The sequence below is a fragment of the Triticum aestivum genome, chromosome 2A (genome assembly GCF_018294505.1).
Source record: "Triticum aestivum cultivar Chinese Spring chromosome 2A, IWGSC CS RefSeq v2.1, whole genome shotgun sequence".
Lineage (NCBI taxonomy): Eukaryota > Viridiplantae > Streptophyta > Magnoliopsida > Poales > Poaceae > Triticum > Triticum aestivum.
In genome coordinates this window covers 567,595,692-567,613,762 of record NC_057797.1, presented here as the reverse complement: position 1 = coordinate 567,613,762, position 18,071 = coordinate 567,595,692, and the positions used below count along the sequence as shown (strand labels likewise).

The following is an 18,071-nucleotide window of genomic DNA, read 5'->3' as shown; positions in this document are numbered from 1 at the left end:
GTTATTTTTTCTAGAAGCAGCCGGGGAGTTGGTGCTAGTGCAGATTAGGTAAGCCGTTACGCGTAAGGGACATCGTAGCCCCCACATTGGACCCGTGCTCACGCCATGGGTGGACCTTTGGAACACATCGGTCCATGGTGTCCAGTCCAGGCATCAATCACTTGACCCGTGCTCACGCCACTAACCTGCCATTGCATCCTTCCGCAGATGTTTGTTTACCAGTGCTGGTGTTCACGGTTTTAGCCGCGAGCCCGCGAGCGGGGCCATCGCTCACATAGTCACATGGAAACGGCCGAGCGAAGCTCGTCTCAAACGCCAAAACCACCCGACCGTTCACCGTTACCTGGGCGGTGACCGCGGCGAACAAAGTGAGCCGAGCAGCGCGCCAGAGCGAAGCGAGCAGCACGACCCCCAGCTGCGGAGCTGCCAGTCCAAACCGGCAACCGCACCGCAGTCCAAGCCGCCGTCTCCCACCCGACCCGACCAAACTCCCACCGCGTCCCCTCCTCCTCGCAACCACCTTCGTTTTCCCGAACCAACCAACCCGCCGGCCACTGCGGCGGCTGCCCTGACTCGACGGACCGCGATGCCGGGGCCGGGGGCGCACCTGCTGTACGCGCTGTCCGGCGGGGCGGCGCTCTCCCGGCTCGCCGGCGGTGGCCGCCGCTTCGGCCCGCACCACTGCGCCGTCTACGCCTTCAACGCCTTCCTCGGCCCGGACCTCGGCGCCTTCGCCGAGTGGCTCGCGTCCTTCCTCCCCTCCACCCCCGCCGCCGCCGCCGCGGGGGACCTCGCCATGGCCGCCGTCCACCACCCCTTCTACTACCCGCTCCTCCTCGGCCTCCCGCTCGCATGCCTCTACGCGTGGCTCTCCCGCCGGATGCTCCGCGCCGGCCTCCTCGACGCGCCTGCCGGGGTCGGTACAACGAACGAGCTCTTCACTCCGTCTTCCCTTCTTCTCCTTACCCACCTTCCTTCCTTAGTTAATCAAATCAAATCTATGCTGCGAATCTATGTCATGGGCGAGAACAAACCTCGGGATTGTTTTTCTAATCTAATCTAATTACTTAATTCAGCAAGGCGTCTGTTATCCGTTTCCCCGTTAGTACTCCACACCGCAGTTCAATTTCCATATATATCATTTGTTGTCTTCCTCCGATTTAGCATAAATGCGAGCACCAACTAGCAAATGCTTAGAAGTAGACGTAGAATTCTCGACCTACATTTGCAAAAATGGAAGCAGCATGCAGAAATAACCAGTACTATTATAGAATTAGAAAGGTGCTGTTTCTAGAGTGAGAGCTCAGGTGCCTCTAATCATCTGCCATTTGTCTGATTTGTTTAATGTCCGGGGTCTGTGCAGGTAGTATTAAGCAGAAGACAGTGCTTCTTGCTAATCGCAGCCGGCTCGCTCTCCCACTTCTTCTTGGATCACTTGTTTGAGGTCAGCAATGTTGTAACTGGATGGTGACAATTTGATTGTTTTCACCATGTGTCAAGTGTTGCGTGCTTATTCAGATTAGATTCGTCTCATAGTATATTTGTACAGGAAAATGGCCATTCTACAATGTATACTTGGATACTGAGGACTGGTTGGTGGAAAGGCCGCGCTCCTATCAATCCAGATGCAGTGTTTGTTGTTGGCCTTCTTTGCGTTTGCCTCATTGGGGGATTTGTGTACATTAACAGGTGATAATTCAGCATTATGTTCATTATTTTGTATAAAAAATATATAATATAATAATAACTATTAAATATTTTCTAGTGTACAGAAAACATTGATTCTACCTGATGCTTTGGATTGTAAAGTCCTCACTAACATTGGATTCTTCAAAACCATGAATCTCTCTATGAACTACTCCCTCCGTTCACAAATATAAGATGTTCTAACTTTGTTGTGAATCAAATGTATGTAGACACATTTTAGTGTGTTTATTCATTCATTTCAGTCTGTATGGTCCATATTGAAATATCCAAAACATATTATATTTGTGAATGGAGGGAGTACAAAGTAATGTTGCACTATGCATAACCCTGATTACTTTGTTGGTCTATACTTGTTGGCTCAAGTTGAGTTTCAAAATGTCACTGTATGTTACGAATCCATTCTGTGCTTTGTCGAAAACAAATCCCTTCTGTGCTTCTCTAAATGTTCAAATCTATATTTTGGCAGAGTGAACCATGGGAAGTCAGTGACTGAAAAGTCAAATCAATCTTTCTTTCTCATCCTGGTGATAGCCACCCTGTACTGTATGTGGTGTGCCAGCCAGATATACCTGCGAAATCCCCCTCAACCCGCCATAGGTGAAGAGGCTGATCTTGGAGTGATAATATTTCTTGCAATTTACCTTTTTCTCCCGCATGGCTTGTGTGTCTTGTCGATGAACCAAAAAGATTACAATGAAGCATTGGATGGACTGCCAGTTTGATAATGTCTGATATGGTGGTGTGTTTTGCTACTCATTTCTGCAGAATACCATTTTGGCAGCAGTCTTCTCCGCTTCATGTTGTAAATATTTTAATTTCCAATGGGCTAATTGCCAGGCATATATGTATAACCTTGTAAACCTTTAGGATAGAAATAAGGTTTTATAGGGTTGTGGAAATAAAGAGGTCAGGAAAGTTCAGCACGATGTTGTTGTTGTGTTACTAAATATGTTGGTAGTACTATCATTATTGTTGTTGTTGCTGCTGTTGTAAAAAAGGAAAGCACATTTGCATGGACGAAAAATGTGAAGTCAAGTGTCAAATCCAGCATGTTGACATTACCTCCATTAATTACTCATAGGCGTTAAATAATTTATGAGTTTAGCTTAATTTCTAGTGTAAATCATTCACCACTGCATCAGATTGTTTTCACCTCAGCACAGCACAGTGCTTAAACATGGTCATGGGAACATTAAGACTTGCATAGTAGCTACAGGGGGGGACTCTCTTCCCTCTCTTAAAACACTATGCAAAGGACTCGACCATACTGATGTTGTTGCGCTTATCATCGTCTCTCATGGAGATCTCTAGAGCCTTCTCTAGCCTTGACACAACTTGCTCCATGGATGGTCGCTGCTGCTTGTGGCCGGTGCATGACAGAGCAAGCTTCAGGCAGAGATCAAATGCGTCTACCGAGTATTCGCCCTTGAGCCTAGGATCGGCAAATTCCAACACATTTCCCTCTCTGATGAGCATAGAAGCCTGAGAGCAAAAGGTATGTATATGTATATCAGCTTAAGCACAATTGATTGTTTTGTTCCAGAAATTACGGTCTTACCATTTTGTCCAGTGACATTGGCTTGGCAGTGTTCATGATATTGATTGCTCGCTCTCCTGACAGGAGCTGCAGGAGCACCATACCAAAGCTGTATACATCCCCTGCAGCATTCACCCTGTGGTTGTGGCGGTACTCTGGGTCGACGTAGCCAAAAGTTCCTCTAACTTCAGAGCTCACGTGGGATACGCCTATGTCGATGACTCTCGACAGTCCAAAGTCCGCGAGTTTGGGCTCCATATCAACCCCAAGAAGTATGTTTGTTGGCTACAATAGCATGCATGAATTGGCATTACTTGAATTTGCAGATGCACTTGAATCTTTCAGATAGTGTAACCAACCTTGATGTCTCGGTGAACAATGCAGCCCTCAGGGAATATGTGAAGGAACCAAAGGCCGCAAGCACTGCCAAGTGCGATCTGAAGCCTCTGAGTCCATGACAGGCTCTTATCCTTCCCTGTCATCAAATTGTTACTTTTAATCATAGAGAACATTGCATAATACATCCTGTAGTCTCCTCAAATATGTACTTACCAAATAGCCATTCTGATAGGTTACCATTGACGCATAGCTCATACACAAGAAAACACTCTTCCTGCCCATCACAGTAACCTCTTAATGACACAAGGTTTGGATGCTTGACATGTGAGAGGCTTGTAACTTCCCTTACGAAGGTTTCTGCATGTTCATTCTTAATTATGTGCTTCACGGCAACAGGCCAGCCATTTGCAAGCATTCCTTTGTACACTTTCCCTGCAAATCACATCAGGAAGGTGCATCCAACTCTTAGAACAACAACAACCTACTGAATGTGGTTATTACCTTCTACTTCTCATGTTATATGTATATCACAGTTCTGCTCCCTGTGGTCCTATCTGGTTCATGTACAAATAAATTTGTCCTGAATCGGCTAGTATTGTCATATGTACCTGCAATTCCCTGCCCGATGATATTTGAAAGGTGTAAGTTTTCAGTTGCAGCGTATATCTCTTTGACTGACATCTGCTTGCAGGTAACCTCCTCATACTCAACAGACGCTGTACCAACCTCTGCAATATAAAGATGAACAATTGCATAGCGTTAGTACCAAGTAAAAGCTACCAGCATCTGCAATTCGATTACCGAGTTGTGAAATTACCAATATCCCTTTTTGACGATTTGATCTTGCGTGTTCTTCTCCTGATGTGGCAGTAGATGACAACAAACCCGATGATCACCGCCGCGACGAGGCACCCAAGCAGTACTTCATATCCTGCATACTCTCAGAAGGCAATGAATTTCAAGGCACGGGTAGAAAGGAAGGGGAAAAGGCAGGTAAGGTAGACATACCTGTATGCATCTAGCTGTGGAACGTCTGGGAAGAACACAAGGTTGCCTTTTCTTTCACTGTGAAGGTTCCAACCGAACCAAATTAATATCATGGCCACTCGCTAACCAGTCGTTATTAGCAATGATGAATAGCCGTTGCCGGCCAAGGGCTAGAACGGAAGAAGCCAAAGCACGGAAAAATATTGGATCAAGGAATCGGGCCGGGTCCGTACCAGAATACAGCATCAACTGAGTTCTCATGTTACGTCACTGGTTTACATAATCTAATCGATTTTGTCATATTCTTGTGGCGTTTCTTGCTCTGTCATACCAAGTTAGTTAGTATCTTCGGCTGTGGAAAATATATCTTGAATATTTGGATTGCTTCTTTGCTAATGGGTCGTTGCGATGGCGGAGATCCGATAGTGGTTCGGGCATAGCAGAGCCCCCATCCTTGGTCCCAACCTGAGAAGCAGACAAATGTGTCAACTCTATGCAAAGCGGAATTAGATACTATATGAGCTAAAACAATATTCTACTTTGACGGCTTCATATGAGCCAAACTATAAAACAATAAGGTTGCGTCCATCAAAAGAGCAACAACTGGAGCAAGACATATGGCGTTGGGGTATAATGCTTGGTAAACTACCACGTTCTCCCTGTTCTTTCCAAGTAACTTCTGTCATTTGCGATCAGTTTGCTTTTACTACTGGTCAGTCTGTTCTTGTGTTGATTAATTCGTTGGGCATGTAGACGCTAAGATTAAGATTATCTAGTCAAGTTTGCCAATTATAGTAGTAATACAGAAACACTCCAAAAGCTACTGTAAAAAAAAGCACTCCAAAAGCTCCAAGCTGTAAGAGTCGCATCTTAGCACAATCGGCACTTAGTTTGCATGGATATTCTGCTTAGGTCCACAAAACAAAGAAGTCACTGTTTTGTAAGTTACGTGCAGGTTACATTAACTGTGGTTTCCAAGGATAAGACATGTCATGTGAGGTCATCAAACTTGCATAAACTAGGCCCAAGTGAAGCACCATGCTGCTTGAGCTGTATTTATGCCATTTAGATTTGATACCATGCCAGTTTAACTTCAACAGTGTCTAAACCTTTACAGATCTGATAGCATGTTGCTTTAACAGTATGTACCTTTGAATGCATCTTATGAGAGATTAATTACCCAGCAGTCCCTCTTTTTATGCATATGAAGTTAGATGCTCAAACAAACTGCGCTTTACAACTATTTGGCTTGAAAATGGATCCTGTGAAATGTTTCTAATTAATTAAGAAGCCTGAAATATCACTTCATGGGCTAGGCATAGGCAAATATCAATACAATCAACTTGTTACCTAACTCAATCAGTTACAATAAAGAATAACTCAATAGTTTGTAGAAAACAGATCAACAAACTGTCTTCCCTGTATATGAATGTGTTGGGTTGTGTGTGTGTGTGTGGCCCATAGGCCCACTAGTGTACATATATATTGTACCCATACCTGTACCAAGTAAGAGAGAATTCCAGAATTTTCCCAAAAGATAACATGGTGTCAGAGCATCAGGGGGAGGCGCTTGGTCCTGGAGGTCGCCGGCAGTAAATCGGCGGCGTGGGGCGGAGCTCCGGCCTCTGGGGGCGTGAGTACAGGCGGAGAGTAAGTTCCAGGCAGGGGCAGACGGGCACCAGGCCCAGGCGGAGGAGTGCTGCCCAGGCGGAGGTGCTGTTGCAAGGTGTGCGGAAGTGCGGAGATAGCGGTCGGCAACAAGGGCAAGTGCAGCAAGCTACGGCTGCGGAGGAGAAGCTGGTGAGGTGTGTCTCGTGAAGGAGAAGCTGCAGGTGTGGTGTGCAGCCAGGAGGGAGAGGCGCCCCTTGGATTGGATCTGGCTGTGTATAGGGCAGGGGACGTTGTGCTGCTCAGGAAGAGGTAAGATTTGGCAGCAGTGTACACACACGTGCAGGGATTGGAAGCTCGTGTGGTGCTGCATCTGAAAGTTTCATTTCACTTGGTGAGGAGAAGATTTGGGCAAGGGAGGAGTTGACTTCCTGTGAACAGAGTGAGGTGCAGTAGTGAAATCAGCTGTTAGTGCTCCTCATCTGCAAGTTCAAGGTGGAGCAACGATGGGGGAAAACCAAGGAATTGAGAAAGTGCTTGAGAAACTAGCTCAACTTATTACGACAAAGGTGAGCGACGCATCACCTTCAGGCAATGCGATTATCGCTCAGCCGGAGTCGATTCAGAAAATAGAATTGATGCCGAATGAAATCAAATTGGAGGGCGTCAAAAATTATTTGAGCTGGTCAAGGAGGGCATTGCTGATCTTGAAAACAAAGGGACTTGAGAGCTTTGTTAATGGAGAAGCACTTAGCCATTGGACAAGAAATGTGCAGAATGGAGGACTTAGAGTACTACCAATTCCCTGATTGTGGCATGGATATTAAATTCCCTATCTCCAACCATCGCTACAACAGTTGAGACAATATCAAGTGCAACTGAGGTATGGAAAACTCTTTCAAAATTGTACTCTGGGGAGGGTAATGTGATGTTGATGGTTGAGGCAGAGGAGAAAGTGAGTGATCTGAGGCAGGGGGAGCTTTGTGTGATGGAGTATGTTGCTGAGTTGCAACATTTGTGGGCTGATCTAGATCACTATGATCCCCTTGATTTACCTCATGCAGAATGCATATCCAATATGAAGGGGAGCCTTGGCGCAGTGGTAAAGCTGCCGCCTTGTGACCATGAGGTCACGGGTTCAAGTCCTGGAAACAGCCTCTTACAGAAATGTAGGGAAAGGCTGCGTACCCTTCCCCAGACCCTGCGCAAGCGGGAGCTACATGCACTGGGGCTGCCCCTTTTTTTTAGAATGCATATCCAATATGAAGAAGTGGATTGAGCGCAGACGTGTGATACAATTTCTTAAGGGTCTCAACTCTGAATTTGAGGGTCGGCGTGCTACTATGTTCCATCAGCCTACTCTCCCTACTTTGGAGGAAGCAATAGCTGCTATTGCACAAGAGGAGGTCAGGCTGAAGGTGATGAAAAGCAATATAGTAACTCCATCTCGACCCGCCTTCATAGTAACCAGGAGCAATGAGACCAGAGAGTGTTTCAATTGTGGTGAGGTGGGACACTTGAGTCGTGATTGTGATGCCCCGCGCAAGCCAACCCGTGGGCGGGGGAGAGGAAATGACCGAGGCCGGCCAAGAGGATTTAGAGGTGGAGTTAGAGGTCGAGGATATATGATTGGCCACAAAGCAAATGTGGCGGTCCAAGACGAGCAATCGTATGACAAAGTTCAGGTCTCCGCAAAAGAGTTAGAAGAGTTGAGGAAACTAAAAAAAAGGATGGAGAGTATGGGTGGTAAAGACCAAAGGGACTCCACATTTGGTGATTTTGCTCACTTTGCCAATGCTAATGAAGGTAATTGTGCTCATACATCTACATTATCGCTAGTGTCACAACCAGATTGGATTCTGGACTCCAGTGCATCTAAACATGTCACGGGTACATTGAATGTGTTTGAGTCATATACTGAGTATCCACCCACACATAAAGAAACTATACAAACAGCCGATGGCACCTCACGGCCCATTAAAGGTGTTGGTACAGTGCAATGCACACCTCTTATTAAACTTTCTTCAGTTTTGCATGCTCCTGCTTTTCCAATCAACCTTATGTCAATGAGTGCTTTGATTGATGACTTGGATTGTCGGATAACCGTTGACCGAAAAATATGTCTAATTCAGGAGAGGCGAACAGGGAGGAAGCTTGGGACTGGAACCAGGCGTAATGGGCTATGGTACATGGATCATGAGGTGCCAGATAACGCATTGTGTACGGTGCTGGCAGTAATGATGGGAGAGTGATACGTGTAGTAAGGAGTGTGTTGAGGGGTTGGGGTATTCTCCTTTCCTCCTCTCCCGCGACCGCGCCGCCCCCGCGGGCGGCCGGCCGCGCCCAGCCCTCTCCCCGCGCGCCTCTCCCTCCCCCTTCCTCTCTGCCGCCGTCGCCGGCGCCCGCTGCGGGCCTGGCCCGGGCGACGCTGGTGGCGGCGGCCCCCTGGCTTTTCCCCTCTCGGGTGTCTGCCGGCGCGGGACGGGGCGACCCCGGGCGGTGCTTCTAGGCGGCGACGGTCCAGCGCGGCGGCGGGGGCTCCTGGCGCGAGCGGGGGCGGACTTCTGGTCGGCGGCGTCGCCGTTGGCGGCGGGGTGACGCGGCGGCGCGGCCTGGCGGCGCCCGCTCGGCCCAGATCTGGGCCCTTCGGGCCCCATCTGGGCCTGGGCGGGCCGGCGGTGGGGCGGGTCGGCTTCATGGCTTCCGTGAGGCGGGGGAGAGACGATGAGCGGCAGGGTGCTGGTGGCGCCATCGCCGGCTTGCTGCAGCATGACGGCGGGGCTTAGCGGGCCCGTTTCGGGCCTGGCCGGGCCAGGGGTGGCCTGGCATGCCCTGCTGCCGCGTCCGGACGGCTACCGCGACGGTGCCGGAGGTTCTGGCCTCCCGCACGACGGCGGTGGAGGTGGTTCCCTCCCGTTCGGCTTTGGTGCTGCTTCTCCCTCCGCGGGGCGCTTCTCCCCGGTCCTCTTGGCCTCGTGTTGGTGTTCGCAGTGAGGCGACGTGGGTGATGGCGCAATCGCGATGGCGCATGGTGGTGGGCGGCGGTGTGGCTGGTCGGCTCCGGTCCGTGAGGCGGTGGGGATTGGAGTTCGGGAGAAATCCTTGCCGGTTTTCGGCCCGATGCGGTGACACTTGCAGGTGCCATCATTCCTTCCTAGAGGGTGTCGGTGATATCCATCCCCCACCTCCCTCCGCGTGCCGGGGAAACCCTAGGACATGTTCGGACAGCAGCGTCGTCGGCGTCGCTTTCCTTCTTGGAGGTGCTGTTTTGTACGCGGTGGTCCGGAGCCTCGGGTTGTAGTGGTTTGGGTCTGGTGGGCGTTGCGGTGGCGGGTCATCCACGCTCTGTCGAGCTGCCGTTGTTGACATTTGCTTCTTCTTCTTTTTCTTTTGGGCTTGTTGTGCTGTTCGCCCCAGCGATCCTGTATCGGTGTTGGTTGCTTTGGAATACAAAGCGGGGGGAAACCCTTTTTCGGTAATGATGGGAGAGAAAGAAGCTACAGTGATGCTTTTTCATTGTAGAATGGAGCATATGTCTTTTGATAAAATGACTAAGGTCTTTCCTGATGTAATGTGTGGGGTGGATAAGAACAAGCTTTTGTGTGATGCTTGTGAGTTTGGCAAACACACAAGGACATCTTATGTGAGTAGAGGGATTAGGAGTATATCTCCTTTTGTACTCATTCATTCAGATGTGTGGACATGTCCTGTTATCTCTGTTAGTGGAATGAAGTACTTTGTTACATTTATTGACCGTTACTCTCGCATGACATGGATATACCTTATGAGGCACAAGGATGAGGTGTTCAAGTGTTTTCTGGATTTTTATGCTTATGTGAAAAATCAATTCAACACATAGATCCAGATTATTCGGACAGATAATGGGACAGAGTATGTGAACAAGGAATTTGGTTCTTTTATGTCATCACATGGTATATTGCATCAAACCTCATGTCCAGATACACCTCCTCAGAATGGAGTGGCAGAAAGGAAAAATCGTCACATCTTGGAGGTGGCTCGATCATTGATGTACACGATGAATGTGCCAAAAAATTTGTGGAGTGAGGCTGTAATGACAGCTACATATCTCATCAACCGCATGCCATCCAAAGTGGTTGGGATGAAGACTCCATGTGAAATGCTGCTAGGTGAGAACAAGTTTGTGGTCCCACCCAAAGTTTTTGGATGCACTTGTTTTGTTAGGGATCATAGACCCTCGGTGGGGAAGCTAGATCCACGTGCAGTGAAATGCATCTTTATTGGATACTCTTCTGGACAGAAAGGCTACAAGTGTTGGAGTCCTAGTGAGCGACGCACATTTGTGAGCATGGATGTAACATTTAGAGAATTTGAGCCATTTTATGGTGAGAAGACTGACCTCAGCTCGTTGTTTGATCTTGAAACCCCTCATGTTGACGGTGATGGTCAAAAGGGGGAGCATTTACCAAATACTGAGAACGATGAAGTAAGGAGGTCAAAGGTAGTAATTGGTTCCATTCCATGCCCAATGAATGAACCAACATGTGAGAAAACATGGAGAAGGGAAAATGAAGAAAAAAATCTACAAGTGTATACAAGGAGAAATACAAGGAAGGTGCTCACAGAGCAGCAACAACCCTTAGAGATTGTTGAGATCCAGCCTTCGGAGCAGCAGGTACAACCAACAGTACAACAAGGAGACCCTGAAATAGTTGAAATTATTAATCCCTCTATGCCAACAACTGATATACCGTGTAGCACACCCGCTCCCCCTGGGACAGATAGCTATCGTGAATTGCCAATTGCCTTACGGAAAGGAACTCGGGCTAAGGCTGGAAAGCCTCCATCAAGGTATGGCTTTGAGCATGACATGAGCAACTATGTTTCTTATGAATCATTGTCCCCTGCATATAGAGCTTTTGTTGCATCACTACAATCAGTGGACATTCCAAAAGATTGGAAAACTGCAAAGCAGGACCCAAAATGGCATGAGGCCATGATGGAGGAGTTGAATGCACTTGAAAAAAAATAAAAGTTGGGAACTTGTACACCTTCCTAAAGGAAAAGAACTTGTTAGTTGTAAATGGATATTCACGGTGAAGCAAAATTCAGAAGGGAAGATCAAAAGGTACAAGGCAAGACTAGTTGCCAGAGGATACAGCCAAACTTACGGGATTGACTATGACGAGACATTCGCACCGGTGGCAAAGATGAACACCGTGAGGATTCTAATCTTGTGTGCAACTAATTTTGGGTGGCCTCTGTATCAACTAGATGTTAAGAATGCTTTCTTGCATGGTGACCTACATGAAGAGGTGTATATGGAGATTCCACCTGGTTTCTCTACTCCTAGAACTGCGGGAAAGGTGTGCAAATTGAGGAAGTCCTTGTATGGGCTCAAGCAGTCTCCACGAGCGTGGTTTGATAGGTTTAGGCATGTTGTATGTGATATGGGGTACAAGCAATGCAATGGTGATCACACTCTATTCTATCGACACTCGGACTGTAGAATTACAATTCTTGCAATATATGTGGATGATATTATAATCACAGGAGATGATGATGTGGAGATATTGCGACTGAAGAAGAACCTGAGCAAGGAGTTTGAGGTGAAAGATCTTGGCCAACTTAGATACTTCCTCGGGATTAAAATTGCAAGGTCTCCAAAAGGCATAGTTCTCTCTCAAAGAAAGTATGTTCTGGACTTACTTAGTGATACGGGTATGCTTGGATGTCGGGCTGCATCAACTCCTATTGATCAAAACCACAAGCTTTGTGCACAGGCAGGAGAATCAGTGGATAAGGAGAACTACCAAAGGCTTGTTGGGCGACTCCTATACTTATGCCATGCACGGCCTGATATTGCCTATGCGGTGAGTGTGGTAAGCAGATATATGCATGATCCTAGAAGTGAACATCTAGATGCAGTACACCATATATTACGCTATCTAAAAGGTAGTCCAGGGAAGGGGTTATGGTTTAAGAAGAATGGCCATTTGAATGTAGATGGCTACAGTGATGCCGATTGGGCGAGTTGTCTTGATGACAGAAGATCTACTTCAGGGTATTGTGTGTTTGTTGGAGGCAACCTTGTGTCATGGAGAAGTAAGAAGCAATCAATTGTATCTAGATCGACAGCCGAAGCAGAGTACAGGGCCATGTCACTAGGCCTTAGTGAAATGTTGTGGGTAAGAAATCTTCTATCAGAACTAAAAGTGCTGAGAAAGGGCCCTTTGAAGGTGTGGTGCGATAATAAATCGGCTATTAGCATAGCCAACAACCCAGTCCAACATGATAGAACAAAGCATGTGGAGATTGATCGCTTCTTTATTAAAGGGAAACTCGATGAGGGTATAATAGAATTAAAGCATGTAAGCTCAGAGAATCAAGTGGCAGATAGCCTAACTAAGGGTTTAGGAGCAAAGGAGTGTAATTTGGCATGTAACAAGATGGGAATGATAGATATCTATCATCCATCTTGAGGGGGAGTGTTGGGTTGTGTGTGTGTGTGTGTGTGGCCCATAGGCCCACTAGTGTACATATATATTGTACCCATACCTGTACCAAGTAAGAGAGAATTCCAGAATTTTCCCAAAAGATAACAGAATGTCCTATTGTTTTCTTGTCCTTTTGCGCCAATCTCATTATTTCTACGTGAAAATAGAAGAACAAGATCCTTGCTTTGGTTTTCTTGTCTCAAATTTACTACGTAAAACTAGCATAGTAGTGCAGCATATATAAGTGGTTTAGATCTTTGTGTGCCTGATAGATGCTTTCTTGGAGTTATGTATATATTTATAATGTAACCAGTTTACATCATACGCCTTTTTAGCCCAGATATTAAGGACCTCTTGATCTGGGTCCACTCCTCTTTAAAAATGCTACCAGTGAATAGAATATCTGAATATTTCTTGGCCAGCAGATCGGTGCAAGCTGAATATCTGTTTTCTCTCTCTTTTTTCTGATAAAGGGGATGTTTTAATATCAAGATATCTGTTTTCTCTTCACTGTAACTTTTATAACTCTTGTGACCCATGTAAATTCCATAACGCTTTAAACAGAGCCAATTGTGTCGCAAATCCTACGACTTGTGCCTCACCGCTGCACACCACAATAGTTCTCCTGCTATCATTATATTCCACGTATCATGTCATGCTGACAATTTCTTTCGGACAGAACGACCACTGGATCATCAGGAGAGCCAAGGGCCAAGCCTGGACTGGAACCTCCAAGAAAGAACTAGCATTCGCACTGATCAACTAGCAAGATGCAGATTCAGATTGCATTACAAGCCTCCGATGAAATGAATGGGAGATGTTCGATGGACAAAGACAATACACCCCAAAGTTGTTACGCCCTCTGCCTTTTATGATGCAACAGCACATCTACCAATCATGTGCACACGCAATAGCGCTTTCAACAGGAGATGGCAGCATTATCATGCTTAGAGATTAAGGATGTGCCGCTGCTGCTACAAAAACAAAGGTGAGCACTGCACATGTAGACGGTATACTAAGCTGGCTTGACCACATCAATCTCTTGTAATCTGCAAAAAGACCTTTTCTGTTAAGAATACGATATATTCTTGGAGGGTTAGAGACTAATATTGTGGGCTAAGCTTTGTATGCTTCGTTTGTGACGCCCGAGAAAACAAAAACTTTGCCTTTTCTTCTTCTTTCCCTTTTTCTAACTCTTGCCCACAGGTCACTGCTTGTCTGTTTGCCATCTTCTTTGGAGGCAGACAAGAGAAACAAGCCTAAAACAAAAATGTACCACATTTACTATGAAACTTATGGATTCATATTTCGTTATTACTTCAGCTAGCATATATCGATTACTATATATATAAATATATACCTGCTACCTGCTAGGCTAGTAGCTATTTGCTGTCGACTTTGTGAATCTATTAACTTATAATTATGATGAGGGCTAGATGTTTCCCAGTTTTTTTATCAAATTTTTCTTCATTTCTGAAAGCTTGCATACATACATTAGACATACGGATCTACACACTGTGGTACCCCACAAATGAAAATGATTTGAAACATACGGTAGTATGGAAGGCAATAGCTAATGGAAAGCATCCACGGATTGTTTGGCCAATTGTGTAGGAGCATACAAAAGCTAAACATGCCTGGCTCCGGATGAAGAACTACAGTATTAGTATTCGATCGGATATCATGCACGATTGCACATACATGATTGCTTGGGGACAGCAAAATTAGAGGACCACAGCTTTGTAGTAGACCTCAAACAAAGGCCTAAAGCCCCCTTTAGGAAAACTTTCACTGAATCCTTTATGAAAAATTTCTACGGCGCCACCCGCCACTTGTAACAACGGAGTAGCATATCTGGATTCCTATAGAATGGGTGGGCCACAAACGTGACATCTTTCATGCTTTTTCTATCTCTTTATGTCTAGATGTTCTATGTTTTTCTTGTGTAGTCTTCAAGCTCTATAAATAGTTGTGAAGGTTTCCTCTGTTTTTGGTTCTTGTAGAAACTCAAGCTACGTTGCATAACAATTTCTACACTCTTGGATTCTTTTGTTCCAAATGGGTCATGGCACAGGACCACCCTAGCCTAAACTAAAGAAATAATTTTGCATAACCTTGGAGCAAACAGATTTTGTTGTCATGCCTGTGCCGTAAGGAAAATTTACAATCCCTATTGTTATTAACTTACAAAACAGGTTTTGAGCTTTTGCACTAATCTTTCATGAGAAGCAATTGTACTTAAGAGTTTTATGGTGAACATTGAAAGTGCATCCGAGTATAACTTCTATAAGAGAGTTATTTGCTTCAACTCCAAGCATGATGACTTAAACAAGTCTTCATCAGCAAGAAGCATGGATGGCTGTGTGCATCATGATGATGCACGGGCCGGGGTCTTTCCCCTTTTCAAAAATAAAAATAAAATCAACAAAAAGCGTGTGGAATGGAGCTTCAAATACAATATTCAAGATCAACCGAACAACTACACCAACATCCAAGTGAAGGTGTGTTCTCTAACTCTATAGAACACACTAAAAGTATGTGTACTGTTCAATCAAGGAACAAATACCACAAAAATGTAAACATATTGATATTTGAGCATGTTTTGACTCGAAGATAAGCTTAAATGATGAACTTGGCTCATAGTTGGGATGTTGTTTTGTAATAAATAATATATAATTATGTGCATCAGTTGATGCAAAGGCCAGAGGTTATCCACCTTTTCAAAGAAAAAGGAACCTTACTTTCAAGAAACTGTGCATACAATCGACTTGCCCCGGGGCTACTTCTATGGGGGGATGGATGTTATCATGATCAAACTACTCCTTCCGTCTCACAATATAAGATGTTAGGGTATCTTCAACGCCGACCCTCAAAACAGACACAACACCCCTCCGCGGACTGGTCCGAATCAGTCTGTGGACATGGACGCGGGAGCCGTCCATTCAACCGCATCCCATAAATATCCGTCTGGGTCCGGCCAATTTGAAATTCAAATGAATAGCGCCCAATCACAACCAAAAAGAGGCTGGTATTCACAGTTTTTACATGTCTGATCACAAAAGTATCTCAACCCGGCAGTCCGTGCAAAAAAGAAAAAAGGATTTTTGGCCCTACCGGACCGGCTATCCGAGTCTCCTCGCTCGTTCTGCCACCGCCTCCTCCTCACCATCCGCTTCATTTTCAATCACCTCCTCCATCATCTCCAGCTGCTCCTTCAAGCGCTTCAACATCCTAAGACGGACAGCTTGCACGATCATCCTTGCATTGTCATCCAACTCCTTCATCTTCAAGGCCAGGACGACGTCTGCATCGACGGCGGTGGCACCCCGCGTCCCAGGCAAGCACGCCCGCTGCCCCCGTCGCCCTTCTTTTTGAGCGGCACCGCCTCCTTTGCCTTCTGTTTGAGGCGGCGGGCTTGTCGTGTTGTCGAGTTGATCTTTTGGGCGGCTGCCTTCGCTAGATCCTCCGCTGCCGCCATCTTCGGCAGCTTTTCGTACGGGTCCATGCGGCGGCGGCTGCGAAACAAGGAGGGAATTGGGGTGGTGAGCAGCGGCATGGTAGAGGAGAGGGTTGAGAAATGGGGTTTTGCCGCGAAAACAGTGCGGTCTTCGCCTCGGTTCTGGGTGGGCTAGGGTGTGGGAGTCCAACGTGACTGGTGTCCCAACTGCCGCAAAACCACCTGGTTTGCTTCCGGTTTGCGAAAAAATGGACACCCGGACTGATTCCCAAGCAAATGCGGTACACCATTGGATGGTTTGTGGCGTCCACACAGTTCGGTCCAGAGACTCCAAACAGAGGCGGATGGTTTTGGGTCGGCGTCGGAGATGCCCGTATTACAGCCGATATGATCTGGGAGTAGTTCTAACTTGTGGTGCATGATAATGATAATTGACGAAGAGACATGGGCAGATTATAAAGAAAATGTTTACAGGGAGAGATTCCGAAGGTACGTAGGATGGTAGAATGGATCGAGCGATACGTATATTTTCTGTTTCGGAGGGATCAAACTCAAATCTACTTTTCCTGGCAAGGACGGTCTCAGTGTTTCACCAACCACCATATCGTGCGCTACAGATGGATCATGTACGGCCGTGCTTTAGCATCTTTTCACATCCCACAATCCGGACCGTTCGATCTCGATCTCAATCGTATCGCGGAAATCAGGGCCGTCCGACCTCAATCTCCCCGATCGGACGCCTTTAGTGGCCGAGGACCGGAAGAACCCTAACCACCAGACTAGGGCTAGCTCTCTCCTGCACACACATACACAAGCACGCACACAAGCCACCATGCCATGCCATGCAAGGCTTCTCCGGCCTATAAATAGAGGGCGGCCTCTTCTCACCTTCCTTGAGCACAAGCCACACAGCCACTCTCCAACTACCACTGGTTAGCTAGCTAGCTGATCATCACACATATATAGAACTTAACTAACAAGAGAGCTAGCCAGTATATGGGAAGGAGGTCGTCCTTCTTCTGCGCCATATTCAGCTTCTCGCGGAGGTCGAGGCGGTACGCCTACGTCGACGACGAGGACAGCGACTGGGAGCAGCCGCCGGCGCCGGGGCTGCGCAAGGTCAGGTCCAGCGACGAGGACTCCGGGTGGTGGGTCGGCGAGCGCGACGTCGACCAGAAGGCCGCCGACTTCATCGCCGGCTTCCGCCAGAGGAGCCTCGTCGCCTGAACCCATCCGCCCAGCTGCCGCTGCCGCCTATACATGTACGTACGTGTCCAGCTAGGGCGTACGTCCAGGTTATTACTACGTATAGGGAATAAGATCGATCTGCCGGGAGCTGGCGCGTACGTACGTGCCTGGCTAGCTTCCCGATGAGCTAGTATTTATGTAGACATATCAAGCGTGTTGATGTGATCATATGTTATGTATCTTCGGTGTGCAGCTCGTGTGCGTGAGTACTATCTACGTTCGTAAAGTGTTCTGTCGAATAATGCAACGCAGGAGATGATAAGGGGTTTAATGAACTCGTGTATGTTTCTATTGTATACAAATATATGTATATATGGACAACTTGAAATGCAGATGTGGTTCAGTTGGTTGCTTGGTTGGACAAGCCCTTGCATGTATGTGTTGATCTCGATACATGAACTGCATGCGTCCACGAAACAGAGCGGCACAATTGTTGGTTGCAGTCTGCAAATTAAGGTGTGTAATTTGTAGATTTGTCACTGCAAGCATGTTAACCACACCAATTGTCATCTTTTCAGTTAGTAGTAAATGTCCAAATGCACTCTTTGCAACCATAGATGTGCCATTGTCCCAAGATTCTGTGATCAACCGGAGAGAGATGAATTGTCATCCATGTACACTATAGATTTTTTTTTCTGCAAAAATATCGGATTTATTATAATTGTTCACCGGAAGTACAAAGCATTTCAAACATAATAAAAATTACACCGAG

The 18,071-nt window shown here is 46.6% G+C and overlaps 3 protein-coding genes across 4 annotated transcripts; 2 read left to right on the top strand and 1 right to left on the bottom strand.

Moving 5' to 3' along the window:
• The first annotated feature begins 104 nt into the window (after positions 1–104).
• LOC123189477 (uncharacterized) lies at positions 105–4,870 on the top strand. Of its 2 annotated transcripts, XR_006495858.1 has the most exons (8): positions 105–916; positions 1,364–1,444; positions 1,550–1,689; positions 2,174–2,304; positions 3,011–3,202; positions 3,329–3,516; positions 3,629–4,341; positions 4,454–4,870. XR_006495858.1 is itself a non-coding variant. In XM_044601905.1 (4 exons), the coding sequence occupies exons 1-4, from the start codon at positions 587–589 to the stop codon at positions 2,427–2,429; spliced, it is 807 nt and encodes a 268-aa protein (XP_044457840.1). In that variant the 5' UTR covers positions 132–586; the 3' UTR covers positions 2,430–2,684. The 2 variants fall into 2 exon arrangements, 1 of the variants encoding a protein (XP_044457840.1); XM_044601905.1 differs by lacking the exons at positions 3,011–3,202; positions 3,329–3,516; positions 3,629–4,341; positions 4,454–4,870 and having other exon boundaries at positions 132–916; positions 2,174–2,684.
• On the bottom strand, positions 2,818–5,035 carry LOC123189476 (putative serine/threonine-protein kinase). Its single transcript, XM_044601904.1, has 8 exons — positions 4,804–5,035; positions 4,592–4,648; positions 4,401–4,514; positions 4,192–4,311; positions 3,797–4,015; positions 3,604–3,719; positions 3,266–3,529; positions 2,818–3,189 (listed from the first exon to the last, which is right to left on the bottom strand). Exons 2-8 carry the CDS (start codon positions 4,599–4,601, stop codon positions 2,953–2,955), a joined length of 1,080 nt encoding a protein of 359 aa, XP_044457839.1. The 5' UTR covers positions 4,602–4,648; positions 4,804–5,035; the 3' UTR covers positions 2,818–2,952.
• An 11,907-nt stretch (positions 5,036–16,942) lies between these two features.
• On the top strand, positions 16,943–17,705 carry LOC123185587 (uncharacterized). The gene has a single exon (XM_044597445.1). It carries the CDS (start codon positions 17,108–17,110, stop codon positions 17,336–17,338), a length of 231 nt encoding a protein of 76 aa, XP_044453380.1. The 5' UTR covers positions 16,943–17,107; the 3' UTR covers positions 17,339–17,705.
• Positions 17,706–18,071: the final 366 nt, after the last annotated feature.